Source organism: Mytilus edulis, chromosome 5 (assembly GCF_963676685.1).
Source record: "Mytilus edulis chromosome 5, xbMytEdul2.2, whole genome shotgun sequence".
Lineage (NCBI taxonomy): Eukaryota > Metazoa > Mollusca > Bivalvia > Mytilida > Mytilidae > Mytilus > Mytilus edulis.
The window spans coordinates 8,952,076-8,973,081 of NC_092348.1; the positions used below are offsets into that span (position 1 = coordinate 8,952,076).

General features: G+C 31.0%; 2 protein-coding genes across 2 annotated transcripts in view; one reads left to right on the forward strand and one right to left on the reverse strand.

The window, feature by feature from the left end:
- Positions 1–3,517: 3,517 nt before the first annotated feature.
- On the reverse strand, positions 3,518–12,458 carry LOC139522906 (protein FAM210A-like). Its single transcript, XM_071316535.1, has 3 exons — positions 12,196–12,458; positions 7,253–7,568; positions 3,518–4,875 (listed from the first exon to the last, which is right to left on the reverse strand). The coding sequence occupies exons 1-3, from the start codon at positions 12,374–12,376 to the stop codon at positions 4,557–4,559; spliced, it is 816 nt and encodes a 271-aa protein (XP_071172636.1). The 5' UTR covers positions 12,377–12,458; the 3' UTR covers positions 3,518–4,556.
- Positions 12,439–21,006, forward strand: part of LOC139522905 (mRNA cap guanine-N(7) methyltransferase-like) — a 33,775-nt gene continuing 25,207 nt past the window's right edge. The window contains exon 1 of the mRNA XM_071316533.1: positions 12,439–12,695. Coding sequence (XP_071172634.1) covers positions 12,683–12,695 — 13 coding nt within the window. The 5' untranslated portion in view covers positions 12,439–12,682. The remainder of the gene's footprint in view (positions 12,696–21,006) is intronic.

The window sequence follows — 21,006 nt, forward strand, 5'->3', positions numbered from 1 at the left end:
AATCTTTCAGTCAGTTTAATTGAAGTCTGGAGCTGGCATGTCAGTTAACTGCTAGTAGTCTGTAGTTATTTATGTATTATTTTGTTTATTTTCTTTGGTTACATCTTCTGACATCAGACTCGGGTTTCTCTTGAACTGAATTTTAATGTGCGTATTGTTATGCGTTTACTTTACTACATTGGTTAGAGGTATAGGGGGAGGGTTGAGATCTCACAAACATGTTTAACCCCGCCGCATTTTTGCGCCTGTCCCAAGTCAGTAGCCTCTGGCCTTTGTTAGTCTTGTATTATTTTAATTTTAGTTTCTTGTGTACAATTTGGAAATTAGTATGGCGTTCATTATCACTGGACTAGTATATATTTGTTTAGGGGCCAGCTGAAGGACGCCTCCGGGTGCGGGAATTTCTCGCTACATTGAAGACCTGTTGGTGACCCTCTGCTGTTGTTTTTTTATTTGGTCGGGTTGTTGTCTCTTTGACACATTCCCCATTTCCATTCTCAATTTTATTATCTTTAAGTCAGTACATACAATCTGAGACTCTTTAATCTTGCAATATTATTAAAACATTTGAATTTTCTACACAAGTATTTACCATTCCAAACTAAACTACAAAATGAAAGAATTGGTCCTGGTTTGATATTCAAAAATCAATGGCCAACATAGATATAAGTTTCTTGTCTTAGGGAGGGATAATAAATCCTACTTTGTAAAATATCACTCTAATTCAAACAAACAAATTCTCTGAAACTGAAATTATCAAGATTTCTTGATTGACAACATATTTGATACGACTGGGGGAAGTGTTTTTTAACTAACAATCCGTATACGCATGGGAACAAACTTTGTCCCTCATGGCGACTTAAAATTGTTACCTTCTTCATTGAGGATGACTTCATACTGGAACTTCTTAAGAAGACATAAAAGGAGTTAGTAGTATCCTTGGACTTTCATTTTCGCTATATAGATGATGTTCTTTCACTAAATAATTCAAAAATCTGTGACTATTTTGAACGCACCTATCCCACAAAACTTGAGATAAAGGAAAGATATACTTATTGCGACTCATTGGTAAAGGATTGTGGTACAGATACTTGGTTGTTTGATAAATGGGTTGTGGGACTAATGATGGATATTTGACTATTATACAGACCTACACTTAAAAACTTTTTGGCAGAATGAAAGCCAATGGGGCTACAAATCAAAGAGCAGATTGCTCTGAGGTATACGATTGCCATTGTTTTCATTGACACATGTATAGCAGTTCTGCCAACTTTTCATAAAGCAAATGCGTGAGATTTGGCCAAAATTGAAAAGATCAAAGAGAAAAAACAATAGATCAACATTTGTCAAAAGATAATGCCGCAAAAAAAGCACGAACATGCGTGAGTCTCACGCATCTTTTGCCCTTGTATTGCTGGATAGTATTATTTTCAAAACTAATTCAACTGCACATGTAAAATGTAATTTGCGTAATCTGAATAGTTACTCAACTTTAAAAATAGCCAATCCTGGATACAAGTGTATGAGCAATGACTGTACTTATTATGTTTTATGTTTCTACTATCAATTCTAAGCATACTTTCCACAGCAGTCACTGAGAGTGAGAGAAGGTATTTCACTTCGTATCTTATCACCTATTTTTCTACATTAATTCTAGGAAGAACCCCATTTCTAACTCTTTAAATATTTAATTTCCTTTAGGTCAGTGGGCATGACTCCTTTCCGTACACACTCCTCTTGCGATCGTTTTTAATATAATACAACGTCAGTATCGACATCTAACGAGTTAATTTTTCTCGACGTGTCGTATCTCATTTTGATTTTGACGGAAGTTACTTACGGAAGGGAGACAGCTCGAAACGATAAAATGGAAGACTCCATTTCGGCTGAAGGGGTGTTGTAGTTACACCTGTACGATGTGGACTAAATTTAATATAAATTAAATGATGCATATGATTTAAAATTATGCAACAACAATAACCCTCAATAGCAGACAGACATAGAAAGGATCCCATGAGTTTCAAATTAATCAATAAAGCGGGGAATCCAGAGCAACCATTCAATCTGATACCCCTTGAAGTCAAGAAAACTATATGCATGCGCAAAATACATAAACAAACCCTCGACTTGTGATTGGAGCAAGAACGTTTATTAAATGATAATTTAACGACCTAGATGGTTCTCCATTTCTTTATGAGAGTACAATATCAAATGTCAGATTCATAACGGTGACATATATAAGAAAAACTCCACTTCAGTTCTTATATGACAGAAATAGATTTATCGCAATTCAGAGAACTCTCGCATTTTATCAAAACTGGGAAATTCCCTCTGACGTGTTTCTAAATTTATAAAAACACTAAATATAAATACTGCTTAATTCTGATTTTCCGTGTTGTTAAAAACACACATATAAGTAAAGGGAAATATCAAACATGAAGATTACGAGAAGAATATTATAGGAAAGTTGTTTAAGTTCAATCCTTTTGCTTCTTTTTATCTTTTAAAGCAAGACAATCATAAGAATCTGAGATGTTCCTTAATGTTTAGAATAAAACGGTTGACGTGAGGGCATGGCCCTGAGTCTATGGTATAAGTCTCAAATTGCTTGAAAGCAATCGTATCCCAAAATCTCCCCACCTTAAACAGTTAGCGTACTAAGTTATAATCCTGGTACTTTTGATAACTATTTACACCACTGGGTCGATGCCACTGCTGGTGGACGTTTCGTCCCCGAGGGTATCACCACCCCAGTAGTCAGCACTTCGGTGTTGACATGAATATCATTTATTTGATTATTTTTTTTAATTTCCTGATACAAAGCTTTGAATTTTTCGAAAAACTAAGGATTTTCTTGTCCCAGGAATAGATTACCTTAGCCGTATTTGGCACAACTTTTTGGAATTTTGGATCCCCTATGCTCTTCAACTTTGTACTTGTTTGGCTTTATAAATATTTGGATATGTCACTGATGAGTCTTATGTAGAGGAAACGCGTGTCTGGCGTACTAAATTAAAATCCTGGTACTTTTGATAACTATTTAGACAACAAGTCCTTTAAAAAAAAATGTAGGAAAAAAAAAACATATCTTGTAGTTTATCACTGCCATCAACTTATTTATTACTTTACTTGTAATCTTCTTAAATTGTAAAGAATTTGATGTTCAATATTATGAATCCGACTGACCATTTCAATTACAATTCAACGAAAATACATACACAACATGAGAAGCTATGCATTTCCTAGAAATGAACCAAATGATGAACTCAAAGATTTAGAGGGAATTTCAATTGCAATTACTTAAAACATCTGTAACACTGATTTGAATATAAAAAAATAAGGAGATGTGGTATGAATGCCAATGAGACAACTATCCACCAAGGTTCATATGAAGTTGGAATAACTAAGCATTGTTTTAGTCTGAACGAAAAAAAGAAGAAAAGTGTACAGAACAAAAAGAAAGCTGCCTTACTAATATCTAGACAACACCCACTTTTATTAATATGTATTAAGAAAGTTGACACTGAATAACATTTTATTTATACTAGATCTACAGAAGTCATACAAACAAGCAGAATCACACAATAAACAGAGCACAAATAATATATATCTTTCTCAACAGCACATTACAAAATTATTACCATGATTTAAATAATACAACCATTTCAATCGGTGAATTAAGCTATACTTCTCACATACTATTAGTCCTGTATAAATTCAATTCAGATTGAGTCTATCGGTCATAAAATGACTACCACCAACTTTGATCAATATGGCACTGAAATCTGTCAATCAATTTCTGTTCTATTTGTTAGTAAGCATTAGTGTGTTTTAATAAACATTTGAAAATAATCTAAAATATGTGATATTATGACCTTTTTCTTTTTATACAATAATGAAAACAAAACTTTATATATTTCATGCATCAGAAACAGTTTTCTGAATTTACCTCCATAAGGAACACTCAATATTAAATATTGAAAAGACAATAAGCTATTAGAAGCTTAACTGTTGAAGAGCTATATTGTGTCTGATCCATTTGTCATTTTGAGCAATAAAATATGTTTAACCTAAACCAAAAAGGACAATATAATTTAAGTCAAAATCATTAAAGTCAACTTTGCCTAAGGAAATTTACAAAACATTAGTTTCCAAATCATCTGTAAAATGGACAATGGACAATTTCAGGATTGTTAAATATAAATCATATTGATACTTCAGGACTGACTACTGAGACTTACACAACCTGTAATGATAGGAAGATGTTTATTTATGTACCACTTGAAATTATAAAGATGTGTAAATGACATAATACTGACATGAGCTACAAATATAAAATTGGTACAATTCTTAAGGTATTTATAATGTTACTTCTTCTTCATCTCAACATCCAACAAACAAATGGAATATTTCATTTTAATATTAGATTAGAAACTCTGTTTCCTTAAATATATTGATACAATAAATAAATATGCTATCACATCCATCAAGTGGACTTAACTGGCATACTATTATGAATAAACAAATATGTGTTAGAAGTCACTAATTCAATGACGTCACTTTTTTGAATATTTCTGAGTTCTTGTTTTAATCTTAGAATCAATTTCTTTTCGCTTTTCTTTAAATTCCTGTTTGCCATCTTTGTAAATTTCCTTAAAGCTTTCTCTTTCTGCTGGTTTAACCATTTTTCCAGATTTCTGCAGATATTTGATTGTAAAATTAGTTCCAGCAAGAGTTACAGTATATCGGGCAGGTGTAGCCAATTTGTATAACAAATAGGCCACAGCTATTTCTCCAGCATGTGATGATTTAAAAGGCTTCATTATGGTTTCTCCAGCTCCCATTCTTTCCAACAATGGTACCACATCAATACCACTGAAATAAACAGAGAAAGTGTGAAGTAAGTATTTTTAAATAGGAAAATAACAAGAATGCAGGCACATTAATAAGGCCATTACTTTACTCAATTGAATGGTTTCATATTTTTCATGTCAGGACCTTTTAAAGTCTACAATAAGGATTTTTTTCTTCTCATTGTTAAAGGACCTATAATTACTTACATCCACCTCATTTGAACTTGGGAGGATACATTGTTTAGCTGTCTCATTGGCAATATTACCACATCTCCTTATGTTTATATAGTTTGGTTGATCATATGTAAACTTGTTATTCAAGTTATCTGAAAACATGCATAGGTGTCTGGGAGGTCTGAAAAGTGCTCAAACATTATAACACATCACTGTCAAACTGCCTACTAGAGAAGAAAAATTGTGTATTCAATAGTTAAGTACTGAGAAAAGTTGGATGAAATTATATGTGTTAGACAAACAGGTGATTGCAATACATCAATCCTCTAAGGACACACTGATGACAACATGAAACACAGCAATTCTTTGAAAAATTGATTCAGATTAAAGATTGACTCAAGAGTTTGAAGAGTTTTGACACAATAATTTCAATGTATTATTTATTTTGATCATAATCTTTTTATCCAATTAGAAATAATTTTTGCATGAACATCTATACATGATAAAATTACTGAGATATTATATGAATTTGTGGAAGGGGAGACAACTTTTATTTTATCAAACCACCAAAATAAACATATATCTGGTCTTCCTTACATCTGAAATGATATTTGAAAATGCTATTGTTTGGAAACACATGTACATAAAAAAAAATTGAGGTAAACAGAATTTCTATGTCTAAGGAATTCTATATTAATTTCTACAGCAAATCTTAGTACATTGAATTAGTATTCATGATTTTGATTACACAATAATTAAATTTTAACTACAGTTAACTCTCGTTGTCTCGAACTCGGTTGACTCGAAATTTCGGATGAGTCGAAGTTTTCACGTGGTCCCGAACTTTATTCCATACAAAAGTATGTAATTCGACTCCTGATGAGTCGAAATTGGATGAGTCAAAATTTCGGTTGAGTCGAACTAAATTTACGGTCCCAAGGTTAACAAAGCATTCAAAATTCATTTTTTATCTCGAACTAATACACATATGTCAAAACATGACCTCCGGGATTTAAATGGATTGAAGAGTTAATCTGACAATACACGTGTAATTAAATTTCCGGTCACTGACCACTGTATTGATTTAAGACATGCTATTTCTATGAGTGTTTACCTAAGATTATCTTTTATAGAATTTTGATAAATAATTAGTGATACATTGTTAATGTTCATGAAAAAGTATTTAAAATGTTTACAAAACAATTAATTTGTGATTTACACTAATGAGCTTGGGTGTGTATAAAGTGAGGATTATGGCTTCCGTTGATGATCACCTAAAAACTACTCAACATCGTCTTTAATCTTGTTATATTTGCTTTTGAAAAGAAAGAGTGAGATAAAACAAAATGAATAGAAATCAAAATTTTCTTAAATCTCTTGTATCCGAGAATAAACAATTTTGTCAGCTATAACCGACCTGAATAACGAAACTATCGATTGGAAATTACTCTCTTGGAAAAGCCATAGGAGTTTTTTAAATTGAAACAATTGAATAAGTACAAATAATGTCATTATAATAATAAAAGACTGTGACATACAAATACATCGATCTGATACTAGAATATCGATCCCCTTGCCATATTCACCCGGATTTATTTTAGCTTTACCAAGCTAAGCAAGAGTTGTGTCCCTTAGATTGTCGAACTTCCGGTGTTCGTTTGAGTCGAACTACGTGTATCTCGAAATATTTCTCTGGTCCGGCTGACTTCGACATAACGAGAGTCGACTGTATATGTATATCGTTGCTGGGCTTCTAAAATGTCGTATATGACTTTTTTGGCTAAAAATACTTTTTGACACCAAAGGTCTGGGCGGGACAAAATCTTTGGTATTACAAAATAGCATGCAGTTAGACCAATTAAAATGTGTGAAATAAGACATATTACAAAATTGCCAATGTCAGTTGTTAGTAAAGTTTGCTTCCAAAATGTTGTATGAAAACTTGAAAATCGTTGTAGAATGGCTTTGGGAAAAAAATAATTGTACATTTCTTTATTTCTGTGAAAATAATTTAAGTTCTTGGACAATCCAGAAATGTCAAAGTTTCTATTTCATTGCTATTTACAAAATTTTCAAGTTCACATACAACATTTTGGAAGCATGCATTTTGCCAAAATTTTCAAAGCCTGTTTTTGAGACATTTTTTTCTTGAAAAATTTGTAATTAACAAAATTTTAGACATGTTAGAAGCCCAGCGACGATATGTATATTTTATTTGTCCATACCTTAATGCCAAATAATAAAAGGAGCCAAACCAGAAAGTTGACGTAACCAGGTGAACTCCAATAAGAACTTTTCCATGTTCCTTGTATGCTTTTTTAAATCTTTGAAATATTGATAAATTTTGTTCAACACTATCTGAACTTTCTGTTTTGTCTGTGATTTCACTTTCTGCTGTTTCCTTGTCGTTTGGTTTATCTTTCTGATAGTCAGCAGCACTAGTTGAAAATGATTGATAAATAGTTGAACATGGATATATTTGCGAGTATTGCTGACCACCGGTCACTGAAAGACTGGAGCTTTTTACTGTGTTACAAGTATCTGGAAATATAAAATGCAAATCATCATGATCATACATTTTCATATAGAAATTTTAAAAACTGTAAAATATAAATCAAAATATACTAAAATAAAAGTTTGAGAGAGAAATACAATTATGTTTAAACATGTTAAACTTTTTAATTTATAGAAAATAAACATAAACATCGGAAGTTCAAATAAAAGTAAAATCACAAAAATACTGAACTCCGAGGAAAATTCAAGACAGGAAGTCCATAATCAAGCATATCAAATGGCAAAATCAAAAGCTCAAACACATCAAATAATTGGACAGCAACTGTCATAATCCTGACTTGTTTCAGGCATTTTCTTATGTAGAAAAAGGTGGATTTAACCTGATTTTATAGCTAGCTAAACCTCTAACTTGTATGACAGTTGTATAAAATTCCATTATACATGTATTACCGTAAAACTAAGGATTTTTAATAAGTTTTCTACAGGTACAGCTAAATTTACTAATCAAATCTTTGTATTTATCATTTGTCTATGAAAGAATTTAGGGAAAGTTTGAAGTAATTTATGGTAAGGAATTCCCTTCATCTACAATTCTTAATAATTTTCCAGTGATGCATTGATTAGGTTCATTAAAATGTACAAAATGTATGACATAACTTAACACATGGGCATAACAAACAAGTTGGGATATATAATCACTGTATGATTGAGCAAAAGGAACATTGCTGTCCAAAAAGGAAAATTGACAATCATGATAATAGGGAAAGAAAACTCATCTCTTTTATCAAAAACTCTAGTTTGGAGTTTTCTTTTAAAAATTGAGAGAACAGCTTAAGGAGGCTCACAGCTGCAAAAATTTCTGCAAAAAATTAAACATTTGTTTTTTCATTCCAAATTTTATTTTTTACACAATTAGTTATTACTTTATGATATGGTTCAAAATTCAACCAAAAAAATTGAATCGGATTAGCCCCAGATGACTTTTAAAATGTTTTTATCATTGAAAAAGATCCAAATTATCTCCCTTTGGTGCAAAAATGCCATTTTTTGGCATTAAAATTGAAATAACTTCTTTAACTCATCAGTGACCTATATTTTTTATTTTGTTTTTTAAATAAGCTTTACATAAACTAAATAATTGTAAAATTTTAGCGATTTCTGTAATTTAGTTCTTTTTCTATTTCTACATTACCTTTATTTCTCCTATTAGTTCAACAGAAAAAAAAGGACATTAACAAAAAATGTATGCTTCTTTCTGAGGTTGATTGTGAGTTTAAATGAACGGTGACCCCATTTTCTTATTTCATTTTTCTATTAAGTTTATGATAAAGTTTATTTATGAAAAATATAGAGAAATCCTATATTAGGAAAAAAATTTGATTTAGACCCGTGAGCCCCCTTAAGAAGGGCAGTTATTTATCTTTTCACATGGACCTACATTGTATCAGTAACTGCATTTTAACTTCCACTTTGAAAGATTATCATGTGACCAACAAGAAAAAGTTAATTGCAATGCATTATGCTAGCTGATTTTTGCAATTGACCCTTCGGAGGGACAGAAGAGGGTCTGAAAAGAGGGAGATTTTGAATCCAGCCGGAAGAATCACATGTATATTTATATCTAGGAAGCAAATAAGCTGACCCTTGGTCAATATGAATACTTCTTCTTCTTCTTCCGAATACGGGAGTAGACTCCTAGGTAGGAGTGTAAAACTTCCCGGAACTTGTGTGCTATGTACATATGGACTTAATTTAAAAATAATATGACAAAGAAAAATCGTTATCAATAACATATATACATTATGTACAGTGGCTTTAAAGTTTAATAAGTTGCTGTGGATCCTTCAAGTGTTAGAGTGGATATGCCACTTTTGAAGGATTCCAGGGTGTCAGACATACCTATTGCTTCAGGTAGTGAGTTCCAGTCCGAAATAGTGCGAGGATAAAATGAAAATTTATAGAAATCTTTATTTGTGGATATTTGCCTAAATTTATGTTTCCCCCTAGTGCGTCTATCAGAAATTGTTAAGTTGTCCTTAGGAACTTCTACTAACCCCCAATTTATTTTATACAGCATAGTTAATCTAGCCTTTTTCCTTCTTAATTCTAAATTTTCCCATTCCAATGATTTTATTAAATTTGAAACTGCTCCAGGTGATCTGTCTTTATAATCATTGAAGACAAACCTGGCTGCCTTACGCTGTACCTGCTCAACCTGAGTGATGTGTTGTTTTTTGTACGGATCCCAGACAGGGGAAGAGTATTCGACGACCGGACGGACAAGTGATGTGTATGTAAGGTTTTTAACCTTACGTGTGCAGTTTTTTAAGTTCCTACGAAGAAAACCTAAGGTTTTATTTGCCTTACAAGTAATATTGTTAATATGCGTTCCCCAATCAAGATCATGGCTTATAGTTACGCCTAAATATTTACTGTCTTTTACTGCTTCTAAAATATGATTATGTAATATATAATCAAAAGTGGAAGGTTTACTTTTTTTAGAAATATGAATTACATAACACTTCTCAGGATTAAAATTCATTTGCCAATCCTCTTCCCATTTTACTAAACTAGACAAATCTTTTTGAAGTAATTGTGCATCAGAACTATTATTTACATTTCTATATAATAAACAGTCATCTGCAAAAAGTCTTGCATTGCAAGTTACATGTTCGGGTAGGTCATTTATAAAGAGTAAAAATAATGTTGGGCCTAAAACTGTTCCCTGAGGGACACCAGAATCAACTGCTAATTTTGAAGATTTTACACCGTTTAGTAGTACTTGCTGTTGCCTGTCAGCTAAAAAGTCATTTATCCAATTTAAATTTTGATTTCTAATACCATAAAATTCTAATTTCTGGGCTAATCTTTTATGGGGGACTTTATCGAAAGCTTTGGAAAAATCTAAAAGTATGACATCTATTTGGTTACCATATCCCAATGATTTAGCAAGATCTTGTATGCTGATGATAAGTTGGGTCTCACAAGACCTTTTGCTTCTAAACCCATGCTGACTATCATTTAATATGTTATTAGTTGTAAGGTGTTTCCTTATGTTGCTTGTTAAAATATGTTCTAAAATTTTGCAACATATTGCAGTTAATGAAACTGGTCTATAATTAATAGCGTTATGCTTGTAACCTTTTTTAAATATAGGTACAACATTAGCCTGCTTCCAATCATTTGGGATTTTACCAGTATCAATAGATTTTTGGAAAAAGAATGTCAAAAATGGAGACAATTCTTCTGCAAAATTATGTAAAAAATATGCTGGCAGATTATCAGGGCCAGTGGCTTTATGTGGATTTAAGTTTTTAAGTAACTTTAATAAGCCATTATTACTAATAAATATGTCTGGCATAGTGGGGTTGGGACTTGTACCTTTATTTGGCATAGAGGATGTATCTTCGGTAGTAAAAGCCTTTTTAAATTGTTCGTTTAGGATGTTAGCTTGTGTATTCGGCTCACTATACAATAAGCCATCCTTTCCTCTTAATGGTGACACTCCAGATGTTTCTGTTTTTTTGCTTTTAATAAATTGCCAGAAAGATTTAGGTTTTTCTTCTAACTGGGGGCTAATTATTTCTTGCATATATGTGCTCTGGGCTCTTCTTATTTCTCTTTGAGCAGTAGCTTTTAACTTTTTATATTTATCTTTATGTTCTTGTTTACCAGTTTTTTTAGCTTTGTTGTAAGCTTTACATTGTTTTTTACATAAATGGTCTATATCCCTATTTGCCCAAGGGTTGGTGTACTTAGATTTAGTGATTTTGCTTGGTACATTATCATCTATTATTTTATTACTACCTTCTTTGAATTTATTCCATAATTGGTCAATATTTAAATTTTCATTAGTCTGAGATATAAGTTCAGATATAAAATGAGATGTTACGTCTTTTATCTTTTTAATATCTACCTTTTTCCATAAATAAATTTTATGTTGTGATTGTTTAGATCTTTGGGGCTTGCAGATTGCATCCACTAAAACAATATCATGGTCAGATATACCTGGTATAGATTTTATTTTTGTTATTAATGCAGGTTGGTTTGTGCAGAAAAGGTCAAGTATATTATCTTTCCTAGTTGGAAAATCAACCATTTGTTCAATGCCTAATCTTGTTCATTAATTATCAACCATTTGTTCAATACATAATCTTGTTCATTAATTATAAATCCGAACACACTCAACAATATTTAGGCGTAACTATAAGCCATGATCTTGATTGGGGAACACATATAAACAATATTACATGTAAGGCAAATAAAACCTTAGGTTTTCTACGTAGGAACTTGAAAAACTGCACACGTAAGGTTAAAAACCTTACGTACACATCACTTGTCCGTCCAGTCGTCAAATACTCTTCCCCTGTCTGGGATCTGTACAAAAAACAACACATCACTCAGGTTGAACAATATTTTTTTGAGATATAAGTGCGACCTGAACCTGGGTCGCAATTCCGAACGTTTTGAAATAGGAAAAATCCGTAGCTCTATGGTCCGCAAATAGTCAAAAAATAACATAAGGACCTAAGAGCTACGGTTCCGCAGCTAGGAAAGGGGAAGCAACTATTTTTATATTTGAGAGGAAGAAGCAACTATTTTTATATTTAAGAGGTTGAAGCACCTGCTTCAAATTGTATGTTTTAGAAATTACATTTTTTCTTGGGTCTGCAAAAACATTGCGAGGAAAATGATGAAATATGACGAAGTCTTGCAGGGTTTGACGATTGCGGCTTCCCTAGTGATACCAAAATTCTGTGCCAAAATTCCATTTGCTCATGATTTCTCCGTCTAAAAATGGAAATACAATTTCCAGTTAAGGTTTTTGTTGACATGACACAAGGAATCAAATCAATAGTTGTATAATTTTGACGGTCAAATCCAACGTGCTCATTTCTAAACCGGAAGTTGACAGACGACACATTACGACATGCAGATTTCATGCGAATATCTAAGAATCCCCCTTTAAAAATCTATTGGGATATAAAGTTACAAGAAATAACTTAAAATCTGTTCAAAATATTTCAAATTCATTATTTTATTAATCTATAAAGAATTTTGCGGTAAATACGACATTTTGTTCGGAATACTCATGTCGTATTCTTGGGGTTTAACCATACACATAAGCAACAGTTGAAAGAATGGAAATGGAAAGCAAGTAACAATTTTAATTTCCAAGTGTATAGGATAAGTGTTACTCATTGTCATTTCCTCTCATAATTAAAAAGAATTGTATTTGATTGCAAACTGTTTATGAATGCTAACATCAATTGCTAATGTCAGTATTTAGCACCATTTGAGTTTGATCATTTTGAAAATGAGAGCTTTGACATAAATTATGTTCAACATCATGTTTCTCTTCTTGTCTTGTATCCGTATGAACCTCTTTTAAATAGGAGCACCACCATGAGGAGTACATTTGGAGCCTGTGTTTGTATTGTTTGTCAATATGCCGAATCCAAATAAAGTTTTACTTTATACTTACTTTAAACTTATCAATACAGAGTGAGCATTTGCCTACCCTATTCCCCCAGCCAGGCCGTGATGGGTCTTATTACCAGAAAGTTAATCAATAAAAAAATATTATAAAAAGATTTTTTATAACCCTACACCTTCATTTAAAGGACTCGCTCATTTGTGCAAATTGCTAAGGGGTTTTGGGGACATGCCCATGGCTCAAGAAAAAAATGGGTCCAAATTTCTGCATTCTGAGAACAGTCATAGGAAAAAAAGTCACAAAATCCCTAGGAAATAAGTCACAGAAAAAAAAGTCACAAGAAAAAAAGTCACAATATATATTTAAGTATAATTATTTATCAGAAGTATGTTGGAATGCACATGAAAAATTCACTATAAATTTGCATGTATGCAATAGATAACTAAACTTTTTGAATGCATAGAAAAAAGTCATTATATACATTTGTACTTGTATCAGATTTATTAGGCCAAATAAAAATATATGTGTGGTTCCAGTAACCCTACCTTCCCTACTTTTTCGCCTCAAAAATAGCCTACCCTAAAGATTTTATTGTCTTTTTTCATTAACATGTTAAGCACTGTTAAAGTCAGAATGTACGTTGTACCCATAACGTGACGGTACCCAAATTGCACCTATTTTGACAGTTTTTTCACCTACGTTTTTTTATGATCAAGAAATAAATGTCCTTAATGTGTTTATTTTGTAGCCCTATCCTTCTTTATTGTATAGGTACACCAATTTAATTTTTAATCCATATTGAGTCATAAAAAAATTGGTTTGAATCAACCTCCAAACTATCCATGATTCTGTAATGAGGAGTACCCAAATTGCATCCATGCTTAAATTCACATCGTCAAAAGTCTAATAACCATGATAACCGAGCTTTTGTTTAATTTCTTCAAATATTTTGAACAATTGGATATTAGTCCATGCTTACTCTTCATATTTTACGAAATGGATACTTATAATATATTGTATTTGCTAATTTTAAAAAGATGACGTTTTGATGACGTCGCATGATGACGTTCTCGTACATTTTGCTTTTTCAGTAAACAGTCCATCTGTTGATAAATACTGTGAACGTTCAGTGTATATCTAAATATGTTTACCTATGTTGAAAGATGTGCATAGTATCAAATCATAAAAATACAAATTGTTTAGTCTCTACGAAATCTTGTAAGATTTCCGTTACTATTTTTTCTAAATAGGTGCAATTTGGGTACTCGGTGCAATTTGGGTACCCTTACGTTAGACTCAATGTAAAAAAAAAAATAAAATAAAAAAAAATCCCTACCTACCTACAAATGACCTACCCTTACTTTTTTTCAGATGTAACTGGAACCACACATACTTTTTTATTTGGCCTTATCTTAAGTGGTAAATTTTATTTCATTATATCTGACATACTATATATCTGACAACTAATAATAGTGTAAAAGAATATATGTTCTTTTTACTCAAAACTGACTTTTTAATAAACAGGGAAAGCTTATTGATTCCTTTAATTTAATAATGAGCATGAATTGTTTTTTATTGGCATGGCTTCCTACCAATACAGGTAGTGAAAAGTCTTTAAAAAGGGAAATGTGCCACAAGAAACCCCTAAACGATATCAACAGTTCCTATCAATAAGTGTTGTAAATACCAAACTATTACTAATGGCAATGAGTTGTTTGTTTACACTCACTCTAAGGATTCTCATCTTAAAAAATCAAAATAACATGTGGTCAAATATAAAACATACATTTGTACTAGAACACACCTGTGATATCGCGGGTCTGTGGCTGAATTAAAGAATATAACTATGCGTAAGCCTTATTTTAGTATTGGTATTGTCATCTGATAAAGTCATGCCGATTATAAGATGCACAGTTTTCTCTGCTTTCAACATCTTTCTGTTTGAACCCGTCGACCTGGAACTTATCAATTATTGGTATTATTAATTTTATTTGGAAAACAAAAGTCCCTGAAAAGGAGTATTTTTTAATCAACAGCATTGTCCTTAATGAGTTATAATTAAAGTTGAATTCTTTGATTCGCTGTTTTACGTCATTCCGGCTAACAAATTGAAAACTGTACATGCTGTACCTATACGCCTTATTTTAAGTCCAGAATTATATTATTCGTACAGTCGATTCCACTTAATTGCATACCGCTTAATAGCATAATTCGGTTAATTGCATACTTTTCTCCTGCACAAAACCATTTCCCATTCATCTAATGTTAAATGGTACGGTTATATGCATAGCCCCACAAGTGGCATTTCGGTTAATTGCATAGAAAATAATTGCCAGCTAGATATGCTTAGTTAAAACTAACGAGATTTTTGACCGGAAACAGCAATTTGTAAGTATATTTTTCTTGAATGCATCATAATTTTTGATATTATTTCACATTTACTTATGTGTTATTTGAATAAAGTTTTAAAACAGTTTATTTCGTGTTTATATGATTATAAAAAAGCCTCGATGTGTACACAGGTAAAGTTTCCCATATTCTATTTTAAGCCTCGAGGTCATAAAAATGTCAATCAGCTGAGGGTACCACGATTTCCCGAGAACTAAGAGAACAACATAATATCCCGAAAACAAGATTATATATCCCGAGAACAAGATTTTTTATGGTTTTATATGTGTTTTTTTGCTTAAATAAGTGTAACAGCATACAATAATTAAGGTTTATGGCGTTCATAATTAATAAAAGTACACGCAATCTTCAGAAAATAGATTTTTATGTCTTGTTACTTATATGCAAATTCCTTGTTGAAAACAATATGGCGGACTCTATTTATACTATTTGTAAAATTTACAATTAATTTATGAATTGTAAATACTGTTCAGATGTTTATCATTCATCAAAACATTATTAACTAATCTATCTACTAACTGTAATTAATTAAACCGGGATTACAATAAATCTGAATTAATCTCAAATGATTATGGAAGTGTGCCCTATAATCAGTGTCATAAACCATTAGACAATTTCAAATAAACATGTGTCAAAGTCAGCTTGCAATACTCTCTGATGCGTATATAAATGACTGTAAAACCTAAGAGTGTCATTCAACTATTTATGGTCTTTGGTCGCTTATCTATTTTTTGGGAAAAATGCAGTTGAAATTAACTGGAAAAAGAAATATTATGGACTGATACAACAGATAGACAAATGGAAAAAAAGAAAATTCCGATATAAACATTAAGTTTTAGTTTTAAACACTTATATAATTAGTAAATTCTTGTATACTGCAAGGATATATCCACCTAGTGAATTTTATATAAAGAAAATAAATAAAGTGATTTACGATTTTTTCTGGGACAACATTGAGCTGTTAAACAGAACAACAATTACCAAACAATATAAAGATGGTGGACAACAAGTTCCTGACATTAAACTGAAATGTGAAGCCTTACTTTTATATAGAATAACTCAAGTTTTAACTGGAAATTCATCTGTATGGACATCAATATTCATTTATTTCATAGGAATCACTACAAGAACCATACTTCCAAAATTAGCAGAAAATATGTATAGACATTCTGTGGTCACTATAGGGCAATATGAAAGATTAAAATGCATATATCATAAATATCAAAGTAATATTATACTTAATAAGAAAAGTTTTAAAGACGTTTATTTACAGCTGTTAGAATTTAACAATGTTATAAACAAGATTGAAATATTATACCCAAATGTAAATTTCCAACATATATGGATTAACTTACAAAGGGTAAACAATATGTATATACGAGATTTCATTTATAAAGTTGTACATATGATATTGCCAACAGGGGCGTGGCTCTCTAGGAGACAGTTTTACAGGCAAACATATAAATGTAGCTATTGTAATAAACATGTTGAGACATTAGAACATCTATTTACAAAATGTGTAACTTTGACATATTTCAGAACCTTAGTTTGTAGTATTATACAAAATGAAAAAAATTATCAAAATTTTAGTATGAATACAAATACATGTATACTGTTTAATATTGATACAGACTTGTTTCCGTATATTTATGGATATGTTCATAGTATTTGGGCTTGTAGATATATGCCAGTAGAAGAACATTTATCAGAAATACTTATGTTAAAATATTATAAAGATGAACTTTTATACAAACAATTAAATAATACTGTACAGTAGTTTCTTTTTGTTAAAAATAAAATTTAAATAAAAAAAAAAGCACAATGATGAGAAAGTTGACAAAAAAAACAACATCAGGATCGACCTTAATATAGGTGATTGAAATGATGTTTGAAATGTGTTTTTGCTATAGGAATTTTATTACATTTAAGTTGTAATCTATTTTTGACTCTATCCTTTGACTTCCTTCTTAGCATATGTATGCACAGCTAAACTAAACTCAAATCTTTTATAACCTGCTACTTTTTATATTTTGTTTTGTTAAATTGTGTGCTATTGTTTTACATATGATCGTTATTTTTTCTATAAAGTCAACAACAATCTGAGTGCTATAAAAGAAAAAAAAAAGAAAAAAAAGTCGCTTATCTTAAATAGTTGAATTTTGGAAGCAATTTCGTAAATTTTTGTAATTTTTTTTATAATACCCTAAAAGAGTTCAGTTGCCGTTTTGGAAAGAAAGTATCGATATTTATAAATTTATTTACATCTATTTGAAAAAAAAAAATATATAAGTATATATTTGAATAAGTGAGTTCCGTTTTTGAAAATTATTTTTGTTTCATTCTTTTTTTGAAGTGTTTAATTGAATTACAAATTACCATTTTATAGAGATTATATTTTACATTTTATGAAATAGTTCAGATAAATTTTTTAAACAACTATATTTCAAATTCCTCTTTAAAAATATATATTTTATTTTATTTAATTGTCAGTAAATTGAGCAAAAATATATTAAGTTCATCATATCCGCTAATATGTTGAACGTTTTATACACATATTTCATTTCCTCTGACATTTTGGAAGAATAAGCACCAAAATCGTAAATTACTTTTTATATGCAAAATGTTACTAAAATAATACCAAGCCGTTGTCTTCATATTTCTTTGATGAACAAAATTTGAGAAAATTGAAATTTTTGTATTTTGTATTAAAACAACACCAAGCTTTAGTTAAAAAGGAGATATTTGGAGAAAATTGTCCAGTAATTACAGCATTTAATAAGAAAACAATATAATTACTAAGATTTTGGATCATTTTGAAAACATGTTATTTTAGTAAAAACTTTGACGAATCATAATTTATTTCATTTTATTAACAATAACAATAACGATATAAATAAAATTTATTAACAATAGAGACATATAATTAATTAACAACAATCAGTTTTATATGAATGTTTAACATTTTTTTTTAATAAAATCTATTCTTTCAGTACATTTGATACTTTTCTTTTCTGTCAGTTCTTCTAAGATCTTCTAATACTTTGATTTTCTTAAGTTGTCTACCTTTAGAATGTCCGCCATATCTGTATCCTATGAATTTCTGCCAATATAGGCACACCTCCGTTATATGGAGTAAAACAATAAAAATAGTTCCACCACCGCAACAGTATAGAATATCAATCCATCAATATATATACACTATGAGGATTATGTACACAGTTCACAGTTTTTGATATTTATTTATCCTTTTATATGTAAAAGATAAAAATTGTCTTTATACTATTAAAATTCTATTTATAAAAAATAATATTAAGCCTAGGCGATCTGCAAAAACCCTATTTGACCTATCTAACTGACTTTAAAGTTCATCTTTCTCCTGCTACTTATCAAGTCCATTTTTGAAAGTATTTCGTACCTCTTATTGTGTAATTTATAAATTAATTGTCTACACAAAGGTTCAATTCTATAGCTTATATCATTTTCTGACTCAGCACTGCAAGCATAGTGGAATGGATTAATAATTAGTTGCAAAATGTCTAGCTGAATATTAGAATGTTGCAAAGCAGGAAGCTCACTACATTTACATATAATGTTTTTCAAAATTGGTGTACGAAATTGGTCAAGTGCTCTACAACACAGCAAGAAATGTGAAAGTGATTCTTCTGCTTGGTCACATAATTTACAAGTTGGATCAACGTTGTTTTGATTGTAAGCTGCTCTATTCGTTTGTAGAATGTAGGTTCCAGTTGCAATTTTTATTCTTATTGGAATTCTATTGATGTCTCTTTGATTAGCACTGTTCGCTAAGGCCAAAGGATGAATTTTCCCAACTTTAAATAAAGATGTTGGAATGTATTTCAAGCTTGAGTAATACATTATTTCTTCATTAATTCTTGTTGTCCAATATTTATGTACTGCTGTGGTAGTCAATTTCTTCCATTTTCCTTTTGACATTTCAATATAAAGTAGTGATAATGGGTTTTCTAGACTATATTTGATACATATCTTTTTCATGTCTATAAACCAGCTGTTACTATCAAAGCTCTTAATCTGTAGTTGTCTTTCTGCTAGCTTCCACTCAGATGAATTTTTATTTGATCTTGCAATATTTCCAAACAATGAGAGGATTTTTAAGTGTATTTCTGCTTCTATAGGTAGTAAACCAGATATTAAATATACAGCAGGGTCAGCCACATTAATATTTAGTGAAAGAATTTGCTTAAGTAACTTTTTGTATTGGATCTGTAAATTGTCAAGAATTTTGCCTTTTGGTATCACAATTTCAAGCCCATAGGTTAGTATTGGAAGAATATATGTTCTCAACATTGCAATTGATGTTTCAGGATCAAGACCATTCTCCCCATGTAGACCAGTTCCCATTAGACTGTAGATAGCCCTTCTGGTTTTTTTTAAATTTTCGTCAACAGTTGTTTGTGCAGAATTGTTTTGAGATCTCGTTATTCCAATATGTGAAGCTTTGTCTACCACTGGCATTACAGTATCGTTCAATTTCCAAAATCCTAAATTAGTTTCTATAGTTTTAGCTTTGCTTTTTACAGGTAAAATTACGCTTTTTGAAGGTTGTAGATGGTATCCTTCGCGCTTACTGAAATCCACGGCTATATCTACCATTGTTTGTATATCTAATGGGTTACAGGCAAGTAGTGCAACATCGTCTGCACATGTCGGTGCACAGCAATTAATGTTTCCAATTTTTCCACCAAGTCCAGAGTCACATAGAAAATTCAAAAGAGGATTTATATATAGTTTATATAAATCAGCACTGAGAGTGCCGCCTTGCCGAACACCTTGTTCTATTTTAAAGAAATCTTCTGAGAAGCTATTGTCCCATTTGACATATGACACTGCATTTTGGTAAAGATTGTCTATCAATAATATTGATTGATTTGAAAAACCATATTGATGAAGTCTTTTAATTAAGTTTGCGTGAACCACTACATCGAAGGCAGATTTTGCATCTAGGAGGCCTATATATGTTGGGCGCTTAAGATCTTTATTCTCTCTTTCAAATTCTTCTACTATAAGTTCACAAAGTAATGGTGATGAATTTTCTGTGAAACCTCTTTGTAACGGATTTTGACATATTATTATTTTACAGTTCTCTCTAATTTTTAGTATCTTCTCGATAACTTTTGAGAATGTTGGTGTTACAGTAATTCCTCTGTAGTTTTTTGCATTTTTACATTCTCCTTTATTTTTAAATACCGGAAAGAGGGTTCCAATTTTGAGTGAATCAGGAATAAAATGTTTTTCAAATGATTTGTTGATTAAAGTTTGTAAGTATGTTAAAAGGTTGGCACCGCCATGGATAATATTCTCAGCTGTAATGCCATAGAAATCTGCTGCCTTATTTCGGTTCAGACTGTTTATAGCTTTTAAAATTTCTTCCTGTGTTACATTAACATGAATAAATTGCTCACTGCAGAGTTCAATGATGTTTTTATATTCATTTTCAGTATTCTTTAGATAATTGGAATCAAAATTTTCATCAAGAGTGTTTTCTGCTAGTTGACCAAAATGTATTTTCCACCCCTCCATTATTTGCTCTGGAGTGTTATAAATGTTGTCACCTACATTCAGCTCATCTATACGTCTAGA

Bases quoted from the DNA above. Each gene is read 5' to 3' on its own strand.
- LOC139522906 (XM_071316535.1), bottom strand. From the start codon at position 12,376: ATGTCAACAAAAACCTTAACTGGAAATTGTATTTCCATTTTTAGACGG. The intron at 7,569-12,195 runs GTAATTTCTAAA...TTATATTTCCAG, and splicing joins TTGCAGACCCAAGAAAAAAT to ATACTTGTAACACAGTAAAA. The intron at 4,876-7,252 runs GTATGGACAAAT...TGTTTATTTCAG, and splicing joins TTTTATTATTTGGCATTAAG to TGGTATTGATGTGGTACCAT.